At 40.2% G+C, this 15,586-nt stretch overlaps 1 protein-coding gene across 2 annotated transcripts in view; it reads left to right on the top strand.

Annotated features, from left to right (window-relative positions):
- The first annotated feature begins 259 nt into the window (after nucleotides 1-259).
- Nucleotides 260-15,586, top strand: part of Odf2l (outer dense fiber of sperm tails 2 like) — a 29,809-nt gene continuing 14,482 nt past the window's right edge. For both annotated transcript variants that reach the window (XM_051165626.1, XM_051165627.1), the window contains exons 1-9: nucleotides 260-492; nucleotides 2,125-2,257; nucleotides 2,989-3,114; nucleotides 4,817-4,876; nucleotides 4,990-5,061; nucleotides 5,936-6,052; nucleotides 10,089-10,274; nucleotides 13,370-13,479; nucleotides 14,403-14,538. In XM_051165626.1, the coding sequence (XP_051021583.1) occupies nucleotides 386-492; nucleotides 2,125-2,257; nucleotides 2,989-3,114; nucleotides 4,817-4,876; nucleotides 4,990-5,061; nucleotides 5,936-6,052; nucleotides 10,089-10,274; nucleotides 13,370-13,479; nucleotides 14,403-14,538 (1,047 nt within the window). In that variant the 5' untranslated portion in view covers nucleotides 260-385. The remainder of the gene's footprint in view (nucleotides 493-2,124; nucleotides 2,258-2,988; nucleotides 3,115-4,816; nucleotides 4,877-4,989; nucleotides 5,062-5,935; nucleotides 6,053-10,088; nucleotides 10,275-13,369; nucleotides 13,480-14,402; nucleotides 14,539-15,586) is intronic.

Below are 15,586 nucleotides of genomic sequence, written 5' to 3' on the forward strand. Positions count from 1 at the left end.
GTAAATCACTATGCAGTGCAATCTTGGTGCTATTTTGAGTTACTAGAACAGCGAGTAGCATTTAAGACAAGGTCTCACTATGTGGCCCTAACTGGCCTGGAACGTGCTGGGTAAACCAGACTAGACTCAAATGCACAGAAATCTCCCTGCTTCTGCCTCTCAAGTGCTGAGAGGAAGGATGCGCACAACCTTGCCCAGATAGCAGTTACACTTTTGATCTTGTCCTTGAAGCGTTTCCTATATGATTGGGGCCTTTATTTCACAGAATAACAAGAGAAGAAAAACCCTACTGAAATGACGAGTTCAGTAGTGTATGTTTCCTAATTTTCAGCATCTGTGGAAAAGTTGTTGCTGAAGCACCCTACGAAAGAGAGTTACTGAGTTGATGGAGACACCCGCTAGCAATGGAAGTCACTCCGAGGGCCTGGTGTCGTATCTCACACAGGAGAGAGGACCTGTCCCACAGTGTGCCAGTGAGAAGCACCTCAGCAGGTAACCTTGCTATTGGCACATTAAATCTCATTTTCTAACATCTGAATCATATGCAGTTGTCACTCAAGACTATCCCTGCCACATTTAGTATTTAGTAATTTAAATATACTCACATAATCTGACTATAAAAACACTTACTTGGCAGTTTAGAGTGATTGCCAGCCTTTTTATTTGTCTATTCACTTTACTTTTTGAAGCAAGGCCTTACTATGCTGCCCAGGCTGTCGCTGAAGTCTCGGGTGTCCTGCCTGAGCCTTCTGTGCTCTGGCATTACAGGTGTGTAGTTTAAGTTTTTATTCTTAAGAGAAGCAATTGAAAAGCCAACCCAACCTATTAAAAACTTGTAAGCTGAATATGATTGCCTGGTATTGCTATCTATCAAATAACTATCATATTTTGCTTCTTTTAAATGGGAAATTTACTTGTTATTTGTGTGAATTAATAGCACCCACAATAGTAATCTTAAAAGGCTATTATTGTTCTTATACGTAGTATAGACTACCTTCTAGTTCAGTTTGTGGAAAATGAAAAATGATGTTTCATCAACTATAATGGTTCATTTTGTTCCTGTGGTTTTGAATGAGGGGCAGTTATTTATCATGAGCTTTTAACTTTAAGCCACTCGTACTTCAGATCAGAGTCTTCTCCTTGAAATATCTATAAGATACCAATAATTCTATTTATGTGTGCATGTGGTGTGGATGTTTATGTGTGTGTGGTGTGTGTATGTTTGTGTATATGGTGTGTATGTTTATGTATGTGGTGTGTATGTGTTTGTTGTATGTGTGGTATGTGTGATGTGTATTTTTGTGTATGTGGTGTATGTGTGGTGTGTATATGTAGGTTTGTGTGTGTGTGTATGTGTGATTTGTACCGTGGAGGTCAGAGGACAATTTGCAGAGTCTGTTCTGTCCTTCCACTGTATGAGTTCCAGGGTCTGAACAGACCTCCAGGCTTGGCAGGCAGTGCCCTTCGCCTGCTGAGCCGTCTTTCTGGGCCCGTCAGTTCTGAATGAGTTTTTGTGAGACATTCTGTATAGAAAGAAATAGTGCTTAGTGCTGAAAGGCATGACGTTCTCCCAGCACTGGCTGCGAAAAGAAGCTTGAAAAGGCTACTTTCAAATTTACTTATATGTAGATTTTTATTTACTAAACAATTTTAAGCTGTATTTATTATATATATATATGAGAATTTTGCTTCCATATATGCGTGTGCAGCACATGCATACTTGGTGTCTGGAGGCCAAAAGGGCGAGAGTCCCTCAAGAACTGGAGTTGCAGATGGTTGTGAGCTACCGTGTGGCTTCTGGGAACTGGACCTGGGTCCTCTGGAGAGCACAGTGCTCTTAGCCGATGAACCATCTCTGCAGCCCTACACACAAATTCAAACGCACATAACTTGTGATTCTATGAAGGCAAAATACAAGGAAGATACATTACGGTCTTCCGTGTCCTCCAGGTCTGTCTTTGCTTCCCTCTTTGCAGCCCGTGTTTGGCTGGACACCGATAGTCCTGGGAATGGGGTCTCCCTAGAGGCTTCTAAATCGAACCCATGCCAGGCTGTTCTTGTCTTACATAAGAAGTCTCCTGTTTGCATGTTAGCAATAACTTAAAAGTTTTTGTCTGTTATCAGGCTCAAGCAAGACATCTTGACTAAGAAGACGGAGTTGGAGGCAACACTTAAGGAAGCTGAGTCTGCGTCCTGCTCAGTAGAATTACTTTTGCCATTATTTAAGAGCACAGTGGAAGGCATTAGTTTAGAAAATGTAAGTGTTGGACTTAGAATGGTTAGTGAGATAGAAGTGTGCATCATACCCAGAGTGCCTTGGCCAAGGACTCAAAGCTTAGTGGGGAGCCAGGTATGGGTGCATGAAACCAAAAATGGGCACCCCTCATTCCTGTCGTTAGCTGCAGTTCTTCTTTGCTGTGCACATGGTAAAGACCGCGCTGGGAACTGCAAGTTGATGTGTGGCTTACCTGGCCTTGAACTAGAGGATGAGATTTTCTGAAGGGTGGACTTAAAACATAATTGTGGTCTGGAGAGATGGTTGCTCTTCCAGAGGACCAGCTCTCAACTCTGGTTGCAGGAGAGCTGGTGCCCTCTCCTGGCCTCTGTTGGGCAAAACACTTAAGACAGAAATAATAAATCTTAAAAGATTAAACGTCTTTGAGTGACACTGTGTATGTTTTCTGTCGCATCCATTGGAGCAGAATGATCTTATAGTTTCAAATAAACTTCACTTTGGGACAAGAACAGACCGCTGTGCAACTTAGTGGAACAAATACTGCAAAAGCTGTGGCGCTCTGCAGCTTCCCTTTGTTTTAATCTAACATCCCGTGTAGTACATCCTCTCTGGTATTGGTCAGTTTGCCAGGGCTTACCAATACTATGTGACAAATAATGATTTCGATACTAGGGAAAAGTTCCTATTGATGGCATCACTCTAGGGTGTCTTATGTAATGTTGTCTTACTATGTGCTGCTTATATTTTGTCAGGCTAATCTTTCTGCTATCAATTTGAAGAAGATTTTTGAACAGAAAGAAATATTATCAAAAGAACTCGACGCCTTTAACCGTGTGAAATTAGCCTTAGAACATCTTAAGCAGACAGACTACGAACAAGTAAGGCACCTGTGCGGTGTGCTCCTGCAGTAGTGCTGCCTCCCACTGGAGGATGTTTCATTTCTCCTAACTGGATCTCAAAAGTTGATATATTGAAATAGGAGTAATTCTTTGAATTTTTGTTTAAAACATAATTATTAAACTTCTGCTTTCAGTGTTACTTCATTTACACGGCTACAGAAAAATCTAAAATTCTCATAGTTTACACTCTCGTGTGCTGTTATTTATACACACTTTCCCCCATACAAATGAAAGGTTCTATGCATGCATGATCCGTTTTCACCCTATGGGACGATATGCCAGCACTTCTGGCTCCTTCTGCAACTTAGTCCCCATGGACCAACCGCTCCCATTCCCCCCTCTCCCAGCTACTCTCTGACATGGTAACTAACCTTTACTGTCAATCCCTATAAAATCAGCTGTTACAGTCCACATATATATGACATGATCTTGTCCTTTAGTTTTTGTCCTATTTTACCTAACAAGGTTTTTACTTGTATTCATAGTAAAGCAAATGGCAAGGTTATTTTTTAAATGGCTGAACAGTATTCCATTGTGTATATATATATATGCCTATATGCGTTATCCATCAATTAATAGATACTTAGGTTGTCTGGGCCAATTTATATTCTTGGCAATAGCATATACAATTCCCTATTGTTCCTATGCTTGCCAGCACTCATTTCAGTAATCATTTCATTACGCAGTGTGGCTGTGATTTGCTTCTGTCTGATGATCCGTGATGCTGAGCACTAACCTCTCTACCTGTTAACCCACTGTGTCTTTCTGAGAAATGTCTATTTAGATCTATTGATGACATAAAAAATTTAGTGTCTTATTCAATTGAATCTTTTTTATCTTTGCTTTACTAGCATTTATTAATTCTATTAGATAATAGGGTTTCATTGTGACATTATAAACATGTGTATAATATATTTGGTCATTTCCTATCTTTTTCTCATATCCTGTGTCCCACTCCTGCTAGAATTTTGAGTTATAACACCTCTTTCTAAACAGCACTCTGAGATTCTTTAGAAAATAGGCGAGTTTGTATGTGTGTGCATGTGTGATTTTTTTTTTGCATGTGTGATTTTTGTGTATCATTGGCCTATACTTTCTGAGGCATTCTTTTGAGATTAATTTAGCAAAGTAACTGATCATAAATTATGTGCAAAGTAATCCTGAGAGTCTTAGCTAGTGGAATCTGTAGGTGCACAGCAGCTGACCATGCTGGTCTTTGAAGGGAAGTCTGTGCTGAGTCACCCTTCCTGTGCAAAGCGCATGCCCACAGTGCAGGGGGCACACACCATGTAGAGTGGTGTGCTTTCCTTGCTAGGATTCCTCATTATTAGTTTCTAGAAAGAGCTAATAATGTAAGGGTAAGCTTGGGGGAGGGAAGAGAATGACTTTATGTATGTAGTGGAATTACTTAGGATACTGGAATGTGTAAAGGATATTTTTTTAAAAGATACACAATATACAGAATGAAATATAAAATATAAAAATATAACTATACCAAACTAAAAAGCTTCTAAACAAAGTAAGAGATAACAGTGTAGAGATCATATACAGAATAGGAGAAGATATTTACAGAGAGTTGATATCTATAGAAAATGAACTCTCAAACTTGACAGATAATAATCATGTTTAAAGCAGAGAAATGTGGTTTTAAACATTGATGTTGAGTATCTCTTCCTCACAGACAGGAGACAACTTACCCAGCTTGTGGAAGGACCTCAGCCACAGTGAAAGTGAGAACAGTGTAAGTTTTCTCCACTTGGTAGCCGTTCCCTCTGACTCTTTGTATGCTGCTTGGGTTTAGCCATTATTACCAAAGTTGTGATTGTTTTAATTATTACCTTGTATTTCCTGAAGAGCCTTAAGAAGAAGGCACTTGTAACGGAGACCTATATCCAGGAACTTTCATGCCTGTTTCAAGATGAAAAGGTAAACACACTTTGATTATTTCATCTTAATTAATTAATATTTTGTTTGTATTGACCCCCTTTTCCTTCCTTGCACCTGTTCTCATATCTGCAGTTATAAGCACAATAATAGCTTTTTGACAGTTTAGATCAGTGTAGATTTTATGTATCAAATAGAACATATTAACTCTTAAAGGTTTTTTTTGTTTGTTTATTTTATTTGGGGGAGGGGCTGTGCTGTTTAGGCCACTCCTGCATTGAGTGATGGATCAGTTGAAAGACCAGGACCTGAGCTTAGTTCCTGGAACCCTTGTAATTCTGCTCCTGGGAAGGGCAGAGGTGGGAGGACCCCCGTGGGTTGCTGGCCAGCCAGGCTAGCTGCTGAATGAGCTCCAGGCCAGAGAGGGAGCCTGCCTCAGAGAGCAGGTGGGTGGTCCTGAGGCTAGCACCCAAGGCTGTCCTGTGCTCACCATGTACACTCTGTGTGCGCGTGCGAGTGTGTGTGTGTGTGTGTGTGTGTGTGTGTGTGTGTGCATGAGTGTGTGTGCGCGTATGTGTCCCCAAACCTGGACATAGTTGAAAACGTGTGTGATATGCACACTCACATTTAAGAAATATAAATGTATATTTTAACTTTTTTAGCAAAATTAAATAATTTTGCTAGTTGGAGGAACATTTTTGACATACTTACAGTTTACTTTGGGGGAGAGATGGGAAGATTTATAGGAGATAGTTAGAAAGATTGGATACATGTGAGAGTTTACATGCAGTGTGTTCATGCAGCCAGAGTGTATGGAAAGGAGTGCTGTGCCTCCAGCTGCCCAGGCTGAGTCTGACCCAGGCTCTACAAAGATGAAGGGCACACAGTAACTTAATATTTTTCTCTTCTTTTACAGGAAAGAACTTTGAAAGCAAACCGGTTTTCTCAGTCAGTCAAAATAGTACATGATCGTCTACAGCTCCAAATTCAGAAAAGAGAAGCTGAGAATGATAAATTAAAAGAACATGTACAGGTTATGAATATTTATTTTTATAGTTAAGTGAGAAAATTAATGAAAAGTAACACCATTGCTTAATTGTGAAATGCAGTGATAATCAAAGAATGTTATTTTGGCATTTCTGTGGGAAACACACTGAGTATAAATCTTTTTTTTTTTTGAGACAGGGTTTCTCTGTAATACAGCTCTGGCTGTCCTGGAACTACCTCTGTAGTCCAGGCTGGCCTCGAACTCACAGAGATCCACCTGCCAGTCCTCCAAGTGCTGGGATTAAAGGTGTACGCCACCACTGCCCGGCCCCTGAATATAAATCTTAATCATAAGGGTCCTGGCCTGAACATTTAGGTCCAAATCCCTGGATGAAAATGTTTCTGTTTTGTATTTCCATCCAAGAAGAATGTGTGGAGATTTACTTTCCAATCTTTCTCATGGTACAATTAATTTATATTTACTGTGGATATTTTTATAAATTATGGAAACATAAGTTAAAATAGTTTAAGAACACCAAAAATATCATTACATTTTTGCATGTTATTCTAGTCTGTGTTCTGTTTCTATATAACCTTTTATGAGTATTCATTCATGCATGCATCTCATAGGAAATCAGTAAGTTAAATTTCTTTTGTTACCAATTATAGTAATTGTAAAATGAGTGTATTTTTGTATTTAGACCACTGAGAAGTTCCCTTTGTACTTGCGCAGTTAGAAGGAGTGTCTGGTTTAAATATGTATTCCTAATCACAGTCATTTGAGGTCAGAGCCTGGGAGTGCTGTTGCATGTCAGACCTAACTGGATCCACTATCTTATTTTTTGCCAAAGGAAAAGAAACAGTACCCTATCTTCAGAGACTTCTACAGGCCAAGGGCGAGGATGTCTAGGTAGACCTCAGTTTGTTTTCATTGTTCTGACTCATAGCAGACGTCTGCAAGCGGTAGCACCTGCTTCAAGAACTCTATGTGTCCCTCAGTGGATGTTTCAAAGGACATTACTGCCCCTTCCTAAGGATGCTGTAATTTATTACAGTTACGTTTGTTCTTTGACAGTTTCATGTGTGTCTGCTCTATTCTGGTTTCTCCCCTTTTACTTTTTTCTATTTCCTTCCCCATCCCCACTGCTCCCTTCCCTAGATATGTGACTAATGGGGTCAGTAATAGCCAGTGGAAGGCACTGACTCCCTCCCCTGACTCTGTCCTGCCCACCTGTCTCTTAGGGCATCTGCTCCCCGTAGCTCCCGAGGACTTTTGATCTTTGTATGGGTGACATAGGACAGGGAGCGGCTGCTCTGCTGTGCCAGTGCTGTCTACACGCACACAGGCAAATGATGCATTCTAGCTTGTCAGCCACCTGCCTCAGGTCATCTTAACACAGTCTTAGAATGTCCTTTCGTAGCAGTTGAGAATGTTTTTAAAATCTAAGTGAAATAATGAGGTCTTTTCAAAGGTAAGTTTTAACAGTATTTTTTGTGTGTGTGTCTTTTGTCTTTTAAAAAATTATATTCAATCATCTGGATACAGAGCATGGGTAAAATCCAGAGCTCTGCTGAAGTGTCCCCAGCCTTGTGCTGGATGCAGCTCCCCCACACTGCCGCTGCTGAGGGCACTGAGCAGGAGCCACCTTAGGCCCTGGCTGTTGTGCTTTCTTCTCCCGCACTTTGATTACATTCATATTTCTTTGTATACATTGATTATATTATGTGAAATAAATACATACATATTGGAACTTAAAGCAGTAAACAATGTGGAGGAATTAGAGTTTAGTTATTAGATTTTGGGTTTAACAAGTTTTTAAGTATAAAAACAGAATTCAGTCTGGTAACATAAGTCTCGGGTTTTTATTGTTGTCATGTCTTGGGCCTTTTAAAAAAGCTACATTTATTTGTGGATAAATGGATTGAGCTAGAAATGATCATAATGAGTGAGTTAACCCAGAAGCAGAAAGAATCAAATGGTATATACTCACTTATATCTGCATACTAGCCCAAGGGGCATGTCCCACAAAAGCCTTCACTTACCAGGAAACTGGGACAGAGGGGAAGGCATCCTATTGGGACTCTAAATGAGAGACGCATGGGAGAACAGCAAAATAAAAGGATCCAGAGGGTCCTAGAAATCTACAAGTAGAACAATATGATAGGCAGATTTGGGCCCAGGGGTCCCGCTCAAACTAAGGCACCAGCCAAGGACAATACAGGAGGTAAACTTTAAACCCCTTCCCAGATCTAGCCAATGGTCAGAATATTCTCCACAGTTGAGTGGAGAGTGTGATACGACTTTCTCACGTGTACTGGTGCCTCACATTTGACCATGTCCCCTGGAGGGGGAGACCTGGTAGCACTCAGAGGAAGGACAGCAAGTAGCCAAGAAGAGACTTGATACCCTATGAGAATATATAGGGGGACGTAATCCCCCTCAGGAACAGTCATAGGGGAGGGGAATAATGGGAAAATGGGGGGGGGCAGGAATGGGAGGATACAAGGGATGGGATAAACATTGAGATGTAACAAGAATAAATTAATAAAAAAAAAAAAAAGGAAAAAAAAAAAAAAAGCTACATTTTAGATCTTTCAGAGCTATCCCAAAGATGCTTTGAGCCATTTTTTTTTTTTTCTAAATTTTTGTAGTTTGTCAATTGGAGTTAGACTATTTTCAGAGCAGCTAGGGGATAATGACATACAACAGAGTGGTTCTCAGCCTCCGGATTGTGATGCCATAAGAGTCGCACATCAGATATCCTGCACGTCGAATATTTACCTTAAATGCCATAACAGTTGCAACGAAGTGGCAATGAAATAATTTTGTGACTGGGGCCGGGGGTCATCACGGCATGAGGAACTGTATTAAAGGGCCACAGCCTTAGGAAGGTTGAGAGCCACTGGTGTAGCAGGATCTGTATCTTACTGTCCCGAGAACATGCATACATATTCTGCTGTCTCCCATGTGTCCGTCACTTGGCAAATGAATGAGGTTTTTTTGTAACTAAAAATAATATGCCAATTTCAGTCTATTCCTGGAATATTAAAGTGTAATGTTTGAGTCTTTCATAGATGTATACAATGTATTTTGATTATAGTCATTCCTGCCCACCTCCACTCCCCAAAATGTACCCCTTCTAAGTTTATTCTCTCTCTGTGTTTTTAAAAAAGACTTCTTGTGTAAGAAGTTTTTAAGCAAATGTACAAACTGTTTATAGTATGGTGGTGACACCTTGTGGCCATCTAGAGGAAAGACTTGTGCATTTCTTGTGGGCGGGTCCTTTCTCACAGGGAGATTTACCTTCTAGTTTGTTTTTCTCCAATTATTTATTGTAGTGCTCCTTGAGACTTCTTTTGTTGTTTGTTTAAGATAAATTTGTAAAGGCAGCTCAAGAGAGAGTTGCTGCTCCACATTTTACCTAACCAGTCTACAGAGAAGAAATCCCAGGACGTATTTCTTTCTTGTAATGTTAGTGGAAGTGAAGGGAAACATAGCGTGTGTTGGTCACAGGATTCACATCCACTGTGATCCTGAGTTTAATTTCAGTTGAAATGGCTGACCCAGGCATGGGGGTGTCAAGGACAGATTCTGTAATTTCATATTCTTTAACATATGTGCAATTTAAAATAAAGAAGCATAATAATCTTTAGTCGTTAAGTCTTATGTACTTAATGCTCATAATATTTACATACGCCACTTAATGCTCAGATACTTAGAGTAATTTGAAAGAAAAATGTTAAATTGTCACCCTAAACTGGATCTTTCATGTGTTAGAGAGCCTGTTTAGTGTGTCAAGGAATTGGTCCTGCCAGTTAGCCCCATCCCGTTCCCTGGCCTCAGTCACAAGTATTAGTCTCTTTAGTCATAGTACTTTCAGTTTTGTAGAGACTCAAGTATTTTGAGTTCTCATGTTTAGAAGCTTTGGTCATATCATCTCTTACCACTTGAACTTTGTAGCTAATCATGATTAGTCGCTTTGATAACATCTGTATGGAAGATGATATGTGCACTTTTTTTGCAATGTTTATATATAAACATTTAAGCTCTGGTATAATTTAACTGCTTTTACATCTTTTAGAGTTTAGAAACACAAATAGCCAAGTGGAACCTTCAGGTGAAAATGAATAAGCAGGAGGCTGTGGCCATCAAAGAAGCAAGTAGGCAGAAAGCCGTGGCTCTGAAAAAAGCATCGAAAGTTTACAGACAAAGGCTGAAACACTTTACAGGGAACATCGAACACTTCCATTCCCAAATTAGAGAGCAGGTGAGTGTGCGCATGCTTATATAAGATGCCTAACGTGCTGAGATACCACAGTTAGACAGCATAGGCAGTGAGGCAGACATATAGTTGGACAGCATAGTTAGTGAGCTAGCATAGTTAGACAGTACACTTAGACAGCGTAGGTAGTTAGACAATACAGTTAGCATAGTTAGTTAGACAGTACTGTTAGATAGCGCAGGTAGTGAGCTAGTGTAGGTAGTGAGACAGACAGTATAGTTAGCATAAGTAGTGAGACAGATGGTACAGTTAGACAGCATAGGTAGTGAGCTAGTGTAGTTAGTTAGACAGTACAGTTAGACAGCATAGTTGGTGAGCTACCATAGTTAGACAGTACAGTTAGACAGCGTAGTGAGTGAGCGAGCATAGTTGGCATGGACAGCACAGACAGCACAGTTGGTGTAGTTAGGTAGCAGAGTTAGCATTGTGAGGCTTTAGATAATAGTGTCATTCTTATCCATGTTGCTATTAATGTTATAGAACTTTGCTCATCTTTTTTGCTTTAGACTTTTATTTTGAAAAGTTTATATAATGTAAAATACAAAATCTGAATTATATAGCACTTTATATATAAAGAAGGGCTTACTGAAAGGAAATGTAAGTGTATTCCATGCCTCTCCCCAACATACACCAAAAAGCTCTTATGGCCTGGCTTCCTCCATCCTGCCCACTGGAAAGTTAACAGTGCATATTAACATATTAAAGGCCCCAAGAAGGCTTTCAGAGTGCAGCAACGAGGGAATGGAAGTAAGAGTTTCCCACACTTCACCACAGAGCTCTGCTTGTACCCACAAAGCAGCCCTTGGAAGTGCTTCTGAGAAGTCTCAGTTTGGGAAATGCTGATTTATGTTGTTAGACCATATGACTTTATTCAGTCACTTACTTCTTTAACCTCTGTAATGCATTTGAAGCCATATGCTGACGTAAGCAAACATGTGAAAGATATCTCTGAGTATAATACAGGCTGTAGAATGGACTTAGGGCTTTGTTCTTCTCGACAAATCATTGTTCTTACCCAGTCACCAACCAATGCTACAGCCATTGTGTCTGCGTCTCACTAGCATCCCACCTCTTAAGAACGTATGCTAAGGCTTATGGATTTATTAGTGGCTTTTGGAAATGAAAACAGACTCATATAAAAGCCTGTACAAACAAAACAAGTTAATATGTTCTGAGCTCAAATGTTACCATTTTAAGGCTCTAATATTTAACTCATGTTCATGTGAGTATAAGTAGGTATTAGAGTTGAAGACCAGGTTCAGTGTCCACAAGGTTGTAACCTGGCTGAGCATCTAGATGCTCAGCGTGGTGGACACCACCCCTAGCACTGCCACTCCTGAGCTTTCCCTGCGTTAGCACCAGCAGACTGCCAGGCCAGTTTGGAAAGGCTCCTGCGCTGGTGAACCCCTGTGACTCTAAGACGGCACTTAGCCTCTCTGACCTTCTGCTTCTCATGAGCAAGGGGTAAGAACACTGCTTACCTCAGATGACTGTAGGAGCGTGAGAGACAGATGGGCTGCTACAGGCTGGCTCCTCCACTCCCCTCGGTGCACGGAGCTGGCTACTCTGTTAATTTGCTGCGGCCTCTGGCTTTCAGTCCTCCCTGCTCATTGTCACCAGCTCTTTCCCGCCTGACAGTTGCCTTCTCTCCGGAGAAGGTGTTCCCTTACGACTCTTTAAGTAGCAGAGCTTTAACAAGTAGCCACATTAATGTCTGAATTTTGATGGTGTTTATTTCATTCTGAAGCTATCTCCTGTTTTCCGATTCCTCCTCCTCAAGTGTATCTTAAGTTTGAAACACAAATGAGTTCAACACTGAAACTTACATTGAATTGCCATTTGGTCTACTGTGTGTGTACACACATTACAACAGAGAACTCAAGGAGGGCCTGTGAGGTATGTGTGAATCAGAAGGTGACGGCAGAAGGCTCTCGGAAGCAGTCCAGTGCAGCGGAAGGTGACGGGCTCCTGCTTTGTGTCTTTTCATAAGGACGGGTGAAAGAAGAAATGAATACTTCACATATATAATAGACACAATTCTTCCATGAGGTTAATTCCTCCTCCTTATCTCACATTGTACATTATAAACAAACTCACTTTATCGTATATGCTATACCCATGTCTTACTTCACAAAATGTGAAATAAGGTTGTAGTCTTCAGTGTAACAAGCAGTTCTGCCAAAAATGTAAACAATGTCTTGTGCATCCAAGGTGACCAATACACTCTTTTCTATGAATGAACGGATGAGAGGAGAACAGAGGAAAATAGTATGTTAACTGCTATCCAAACTATTTTGGGTCCTCTGCTTTGTGCTTAACTGGCATTCTTATGCCCAGTGAGTTTGTTTTTCTGTAGAGTGGACCAAGCCGCAGTGGCTAGAGCTCTGTGGCTAGATCTGCAGAGAGCCACCACATCTCCTGAGTGTGTGTTGTGTTCCTGGCACCATTCCAACCCCTATAAACAGCGATGAACGAAACAGATAAAACCCCCCTTTGTGGATCTCACATTCAGACTGGCCTAGCCACTGCCACTGCTCTTCTCTGCTGGCAGCAGCAGTGCTGGCAGGCGGACGGTGACCTCTGGAAAGACAAGGAAGGCTGCATTCCGAGGTGCTGTGCAGCTGTGGGATTGCAAATAGTTTCTCTATATCATGGGAAGAGTTCTTCTCATGTGAATGTGGCTGTTAGCGCTTCTTTGTAAAGGCTGGAAAATGAGGATGCATTCAACAATAAAATAGAAGTTATTTTTATTAATGGCGAAATATTACTTAAAACTAGTCACATCAACATCTTAAAATGGTAAGTTGAAACTTTACTGGGTGCATATAAAGTAATAGGCATGTAGGTATTTTATTAACGCTTCCTTTATCACTTTCTTCTATTGAGAGCTGCACTCTTAAGCTGCTCTATAAGAAAAGTTGCATGTTTTACAAGATGAGTCCTCAGTGTATTTGTGTCCAGGACCTGAAACACACATACACACACACACACACACACACACACACACACACACACACACGTGTGCGCGCACACACGTACACACACTTTAGTTACAAGATGAATGCTTTATGTATTTTTAGGAAGCCAAGTTGTCTGAAACAGTTTCAGCTTCCGATGCCTGGAAGAGTCGTTATGAGAAAATCGTAATAGAAAAAATGGAGCTGGAAGTTCAGATCGAAACAATGAAAAAGTAAGCAAGAATTTAGACTCACTGTGTCCTAAGAGTGCTGGCCTCCTCTTCAGCGCCGCATGTGCGGTTCTTCTCATTCTCTGTGGTAAAGGTGCTGTCAGCAGTACTTACGTTCCCCTTCCTCCTTCTCCATGCAGTCACTGCGAGTGCCAGTTCTAAAGATGAAACTTGCCGGTTAGCATTTTGTGTTTGAGTATGCATCACTATTATTTCTAATAAATATGGATGGATACTTTCTCCTAAATGGAAGTGACATTTCTCAATTAAACAAGGATCTGAAACTAGCAAAGTTAATAACATAAGTGCTTTAAAATCACAAAATTACTATCCCTTAATCCAAGTAACTAAAGTGCATCACAGAGAAAATCAATGAGTGAACATAAATACATTTTGTTCTTTGACCCTGCTGCTAGTGGAACAATAACAGACTCCAATATTTGCTTTAAGTTTTGTTTCCATACTGTTATGCTTTATCATGGAGAACTGCCATGTAATTTGCTTCTAAAGATGAGATGTCACTGCCTGGCTTGATCTGTCCTTTAAACTTGAGTGTGTGTGTGTGTGTGTGTGTGTGTGTGTGTGTGTGTATGTGTGTGTGTGTGAGTGTGTGTGTGTGTATGTGTGTGTGGTCCGTGTGTGTCTGTGTGTCTGTGTATTTCTGCATATGTGTGAATGCCAGGGACAAACAGACATGCATAGTAATGCTGTAGGCTAGATGGTGTCATCCGTAGGTGAGTGTTTCTAATCCTGGTTGTCCTGAGCATAGGCCTCGGCTACCCCTTTTGTTTCCTTGCTCTATCCATCCTGCTACCTTTCTGTACCTTTTCAGTTTTAACCAGTGCATGATACCAGAATAATTTTTTAAAATACTTAAAATCTGTTATTTGGATGAAAATATCTACACTTTGACTTATTTTGTAAAGGCAAATCGCTCATCTTTTAGAAGACTTGAAGAAAATGGAAACTCATGGAAAAAATTCTTGTGAAGAAATTCTTAGAAAACTTCACTCACTTGAAGATGAAAATGAAGTCCTAAATATTGAGAATGTGAAATTAAAGGTAGGATGTGTGTACACACGCACACATGCTTGTATGCATATGTGTGCCTATGCATGTGTGCATGCGTGCGCGTGTGTGTATGCACTTAGTAGAAATAGTGTGGAGTAAAGGCAAGACTGGGCAATGCTTATGTATCATTTCGTCTTTCATGTTTCTCATGATATTGGATTATTAAGATAGATATTTTTTAGATCTGTCAATATATCTGTCTATACTATGTATCCATGCATATGTCTTTGTTCATCTATGTAAAATTTAAGGTTTTTAGTTACATATACAAAAACAAGCTTACATGACATTTAGCAGGACAAAGATTTTGAAGTTGAACAACTCTCTCTTTGTCTCAACTTTAAAACAGTTTATTTACTCTCTAATTTTAGCAGTGAATCATCCAAAATTGCATTAGCTTTACTGCACAAGACTATTTGTAGGTGTCATGGTTACCATACGATACAACATCTGACTGGGTCTGTTTGAAACCAGAAAGTATGTTCTTGGCTGCTTTATAACCAGAAAGAATGTCCAAGTAAGTCAAGCCCAAGGAGTGATTGGTTTCTGTGTGCCCCGGAGAAGAGATGTGGGTGGAAGATTTCAGACTTTCTCAGAAAAAGGAAACCCGAGTTCTTAGACAACAGACTTGCCCACGCCTGGGTGGGACTGGACTGAATAGGAGGGCACCATTCTCAGCCCTACAAAACAAAAATCAGAAAACAAATGTTTGGACCATGAAAGACATAATCACATAACTCTCCAGAGTTGTGTTCTCGAAACAGAAGAAAAGTTTAGAAAGAGTAGAAAAGATTTGTCTGTAACTCCCTTTCTCCCCAAGAGGGAACTTCAACAATTATGAAATGCAAAGCCTGGAATCCCATCATTTTTCTAAACATCCTTTCATTTGGTAATAATATTTAAACTTCCTATATTTTTCTTATCAACAAGTGCTCAAAAAGTTTCAATTTTTCCCTAACATGTACATATTTTTAAATATCTAGTAATCATAATTATTTCAAGAAAAGAAAATGCTTCATTTCCTTAACGATGAAAATTC

The sequence above is a fragment of the Acomys russatus genome, chromosome 23 (assembly GCF_903995435.1).
Source record: "Acomys russatus chromosome 23, mAcoRus1.1, whole genome shotgun sequence".
Classification (NCBI taxonomy): Eukaryota; Metazoa; Chordata; class Mammalia; order Rodentia; family Muridae; genus Acomys; species Acomys russatus.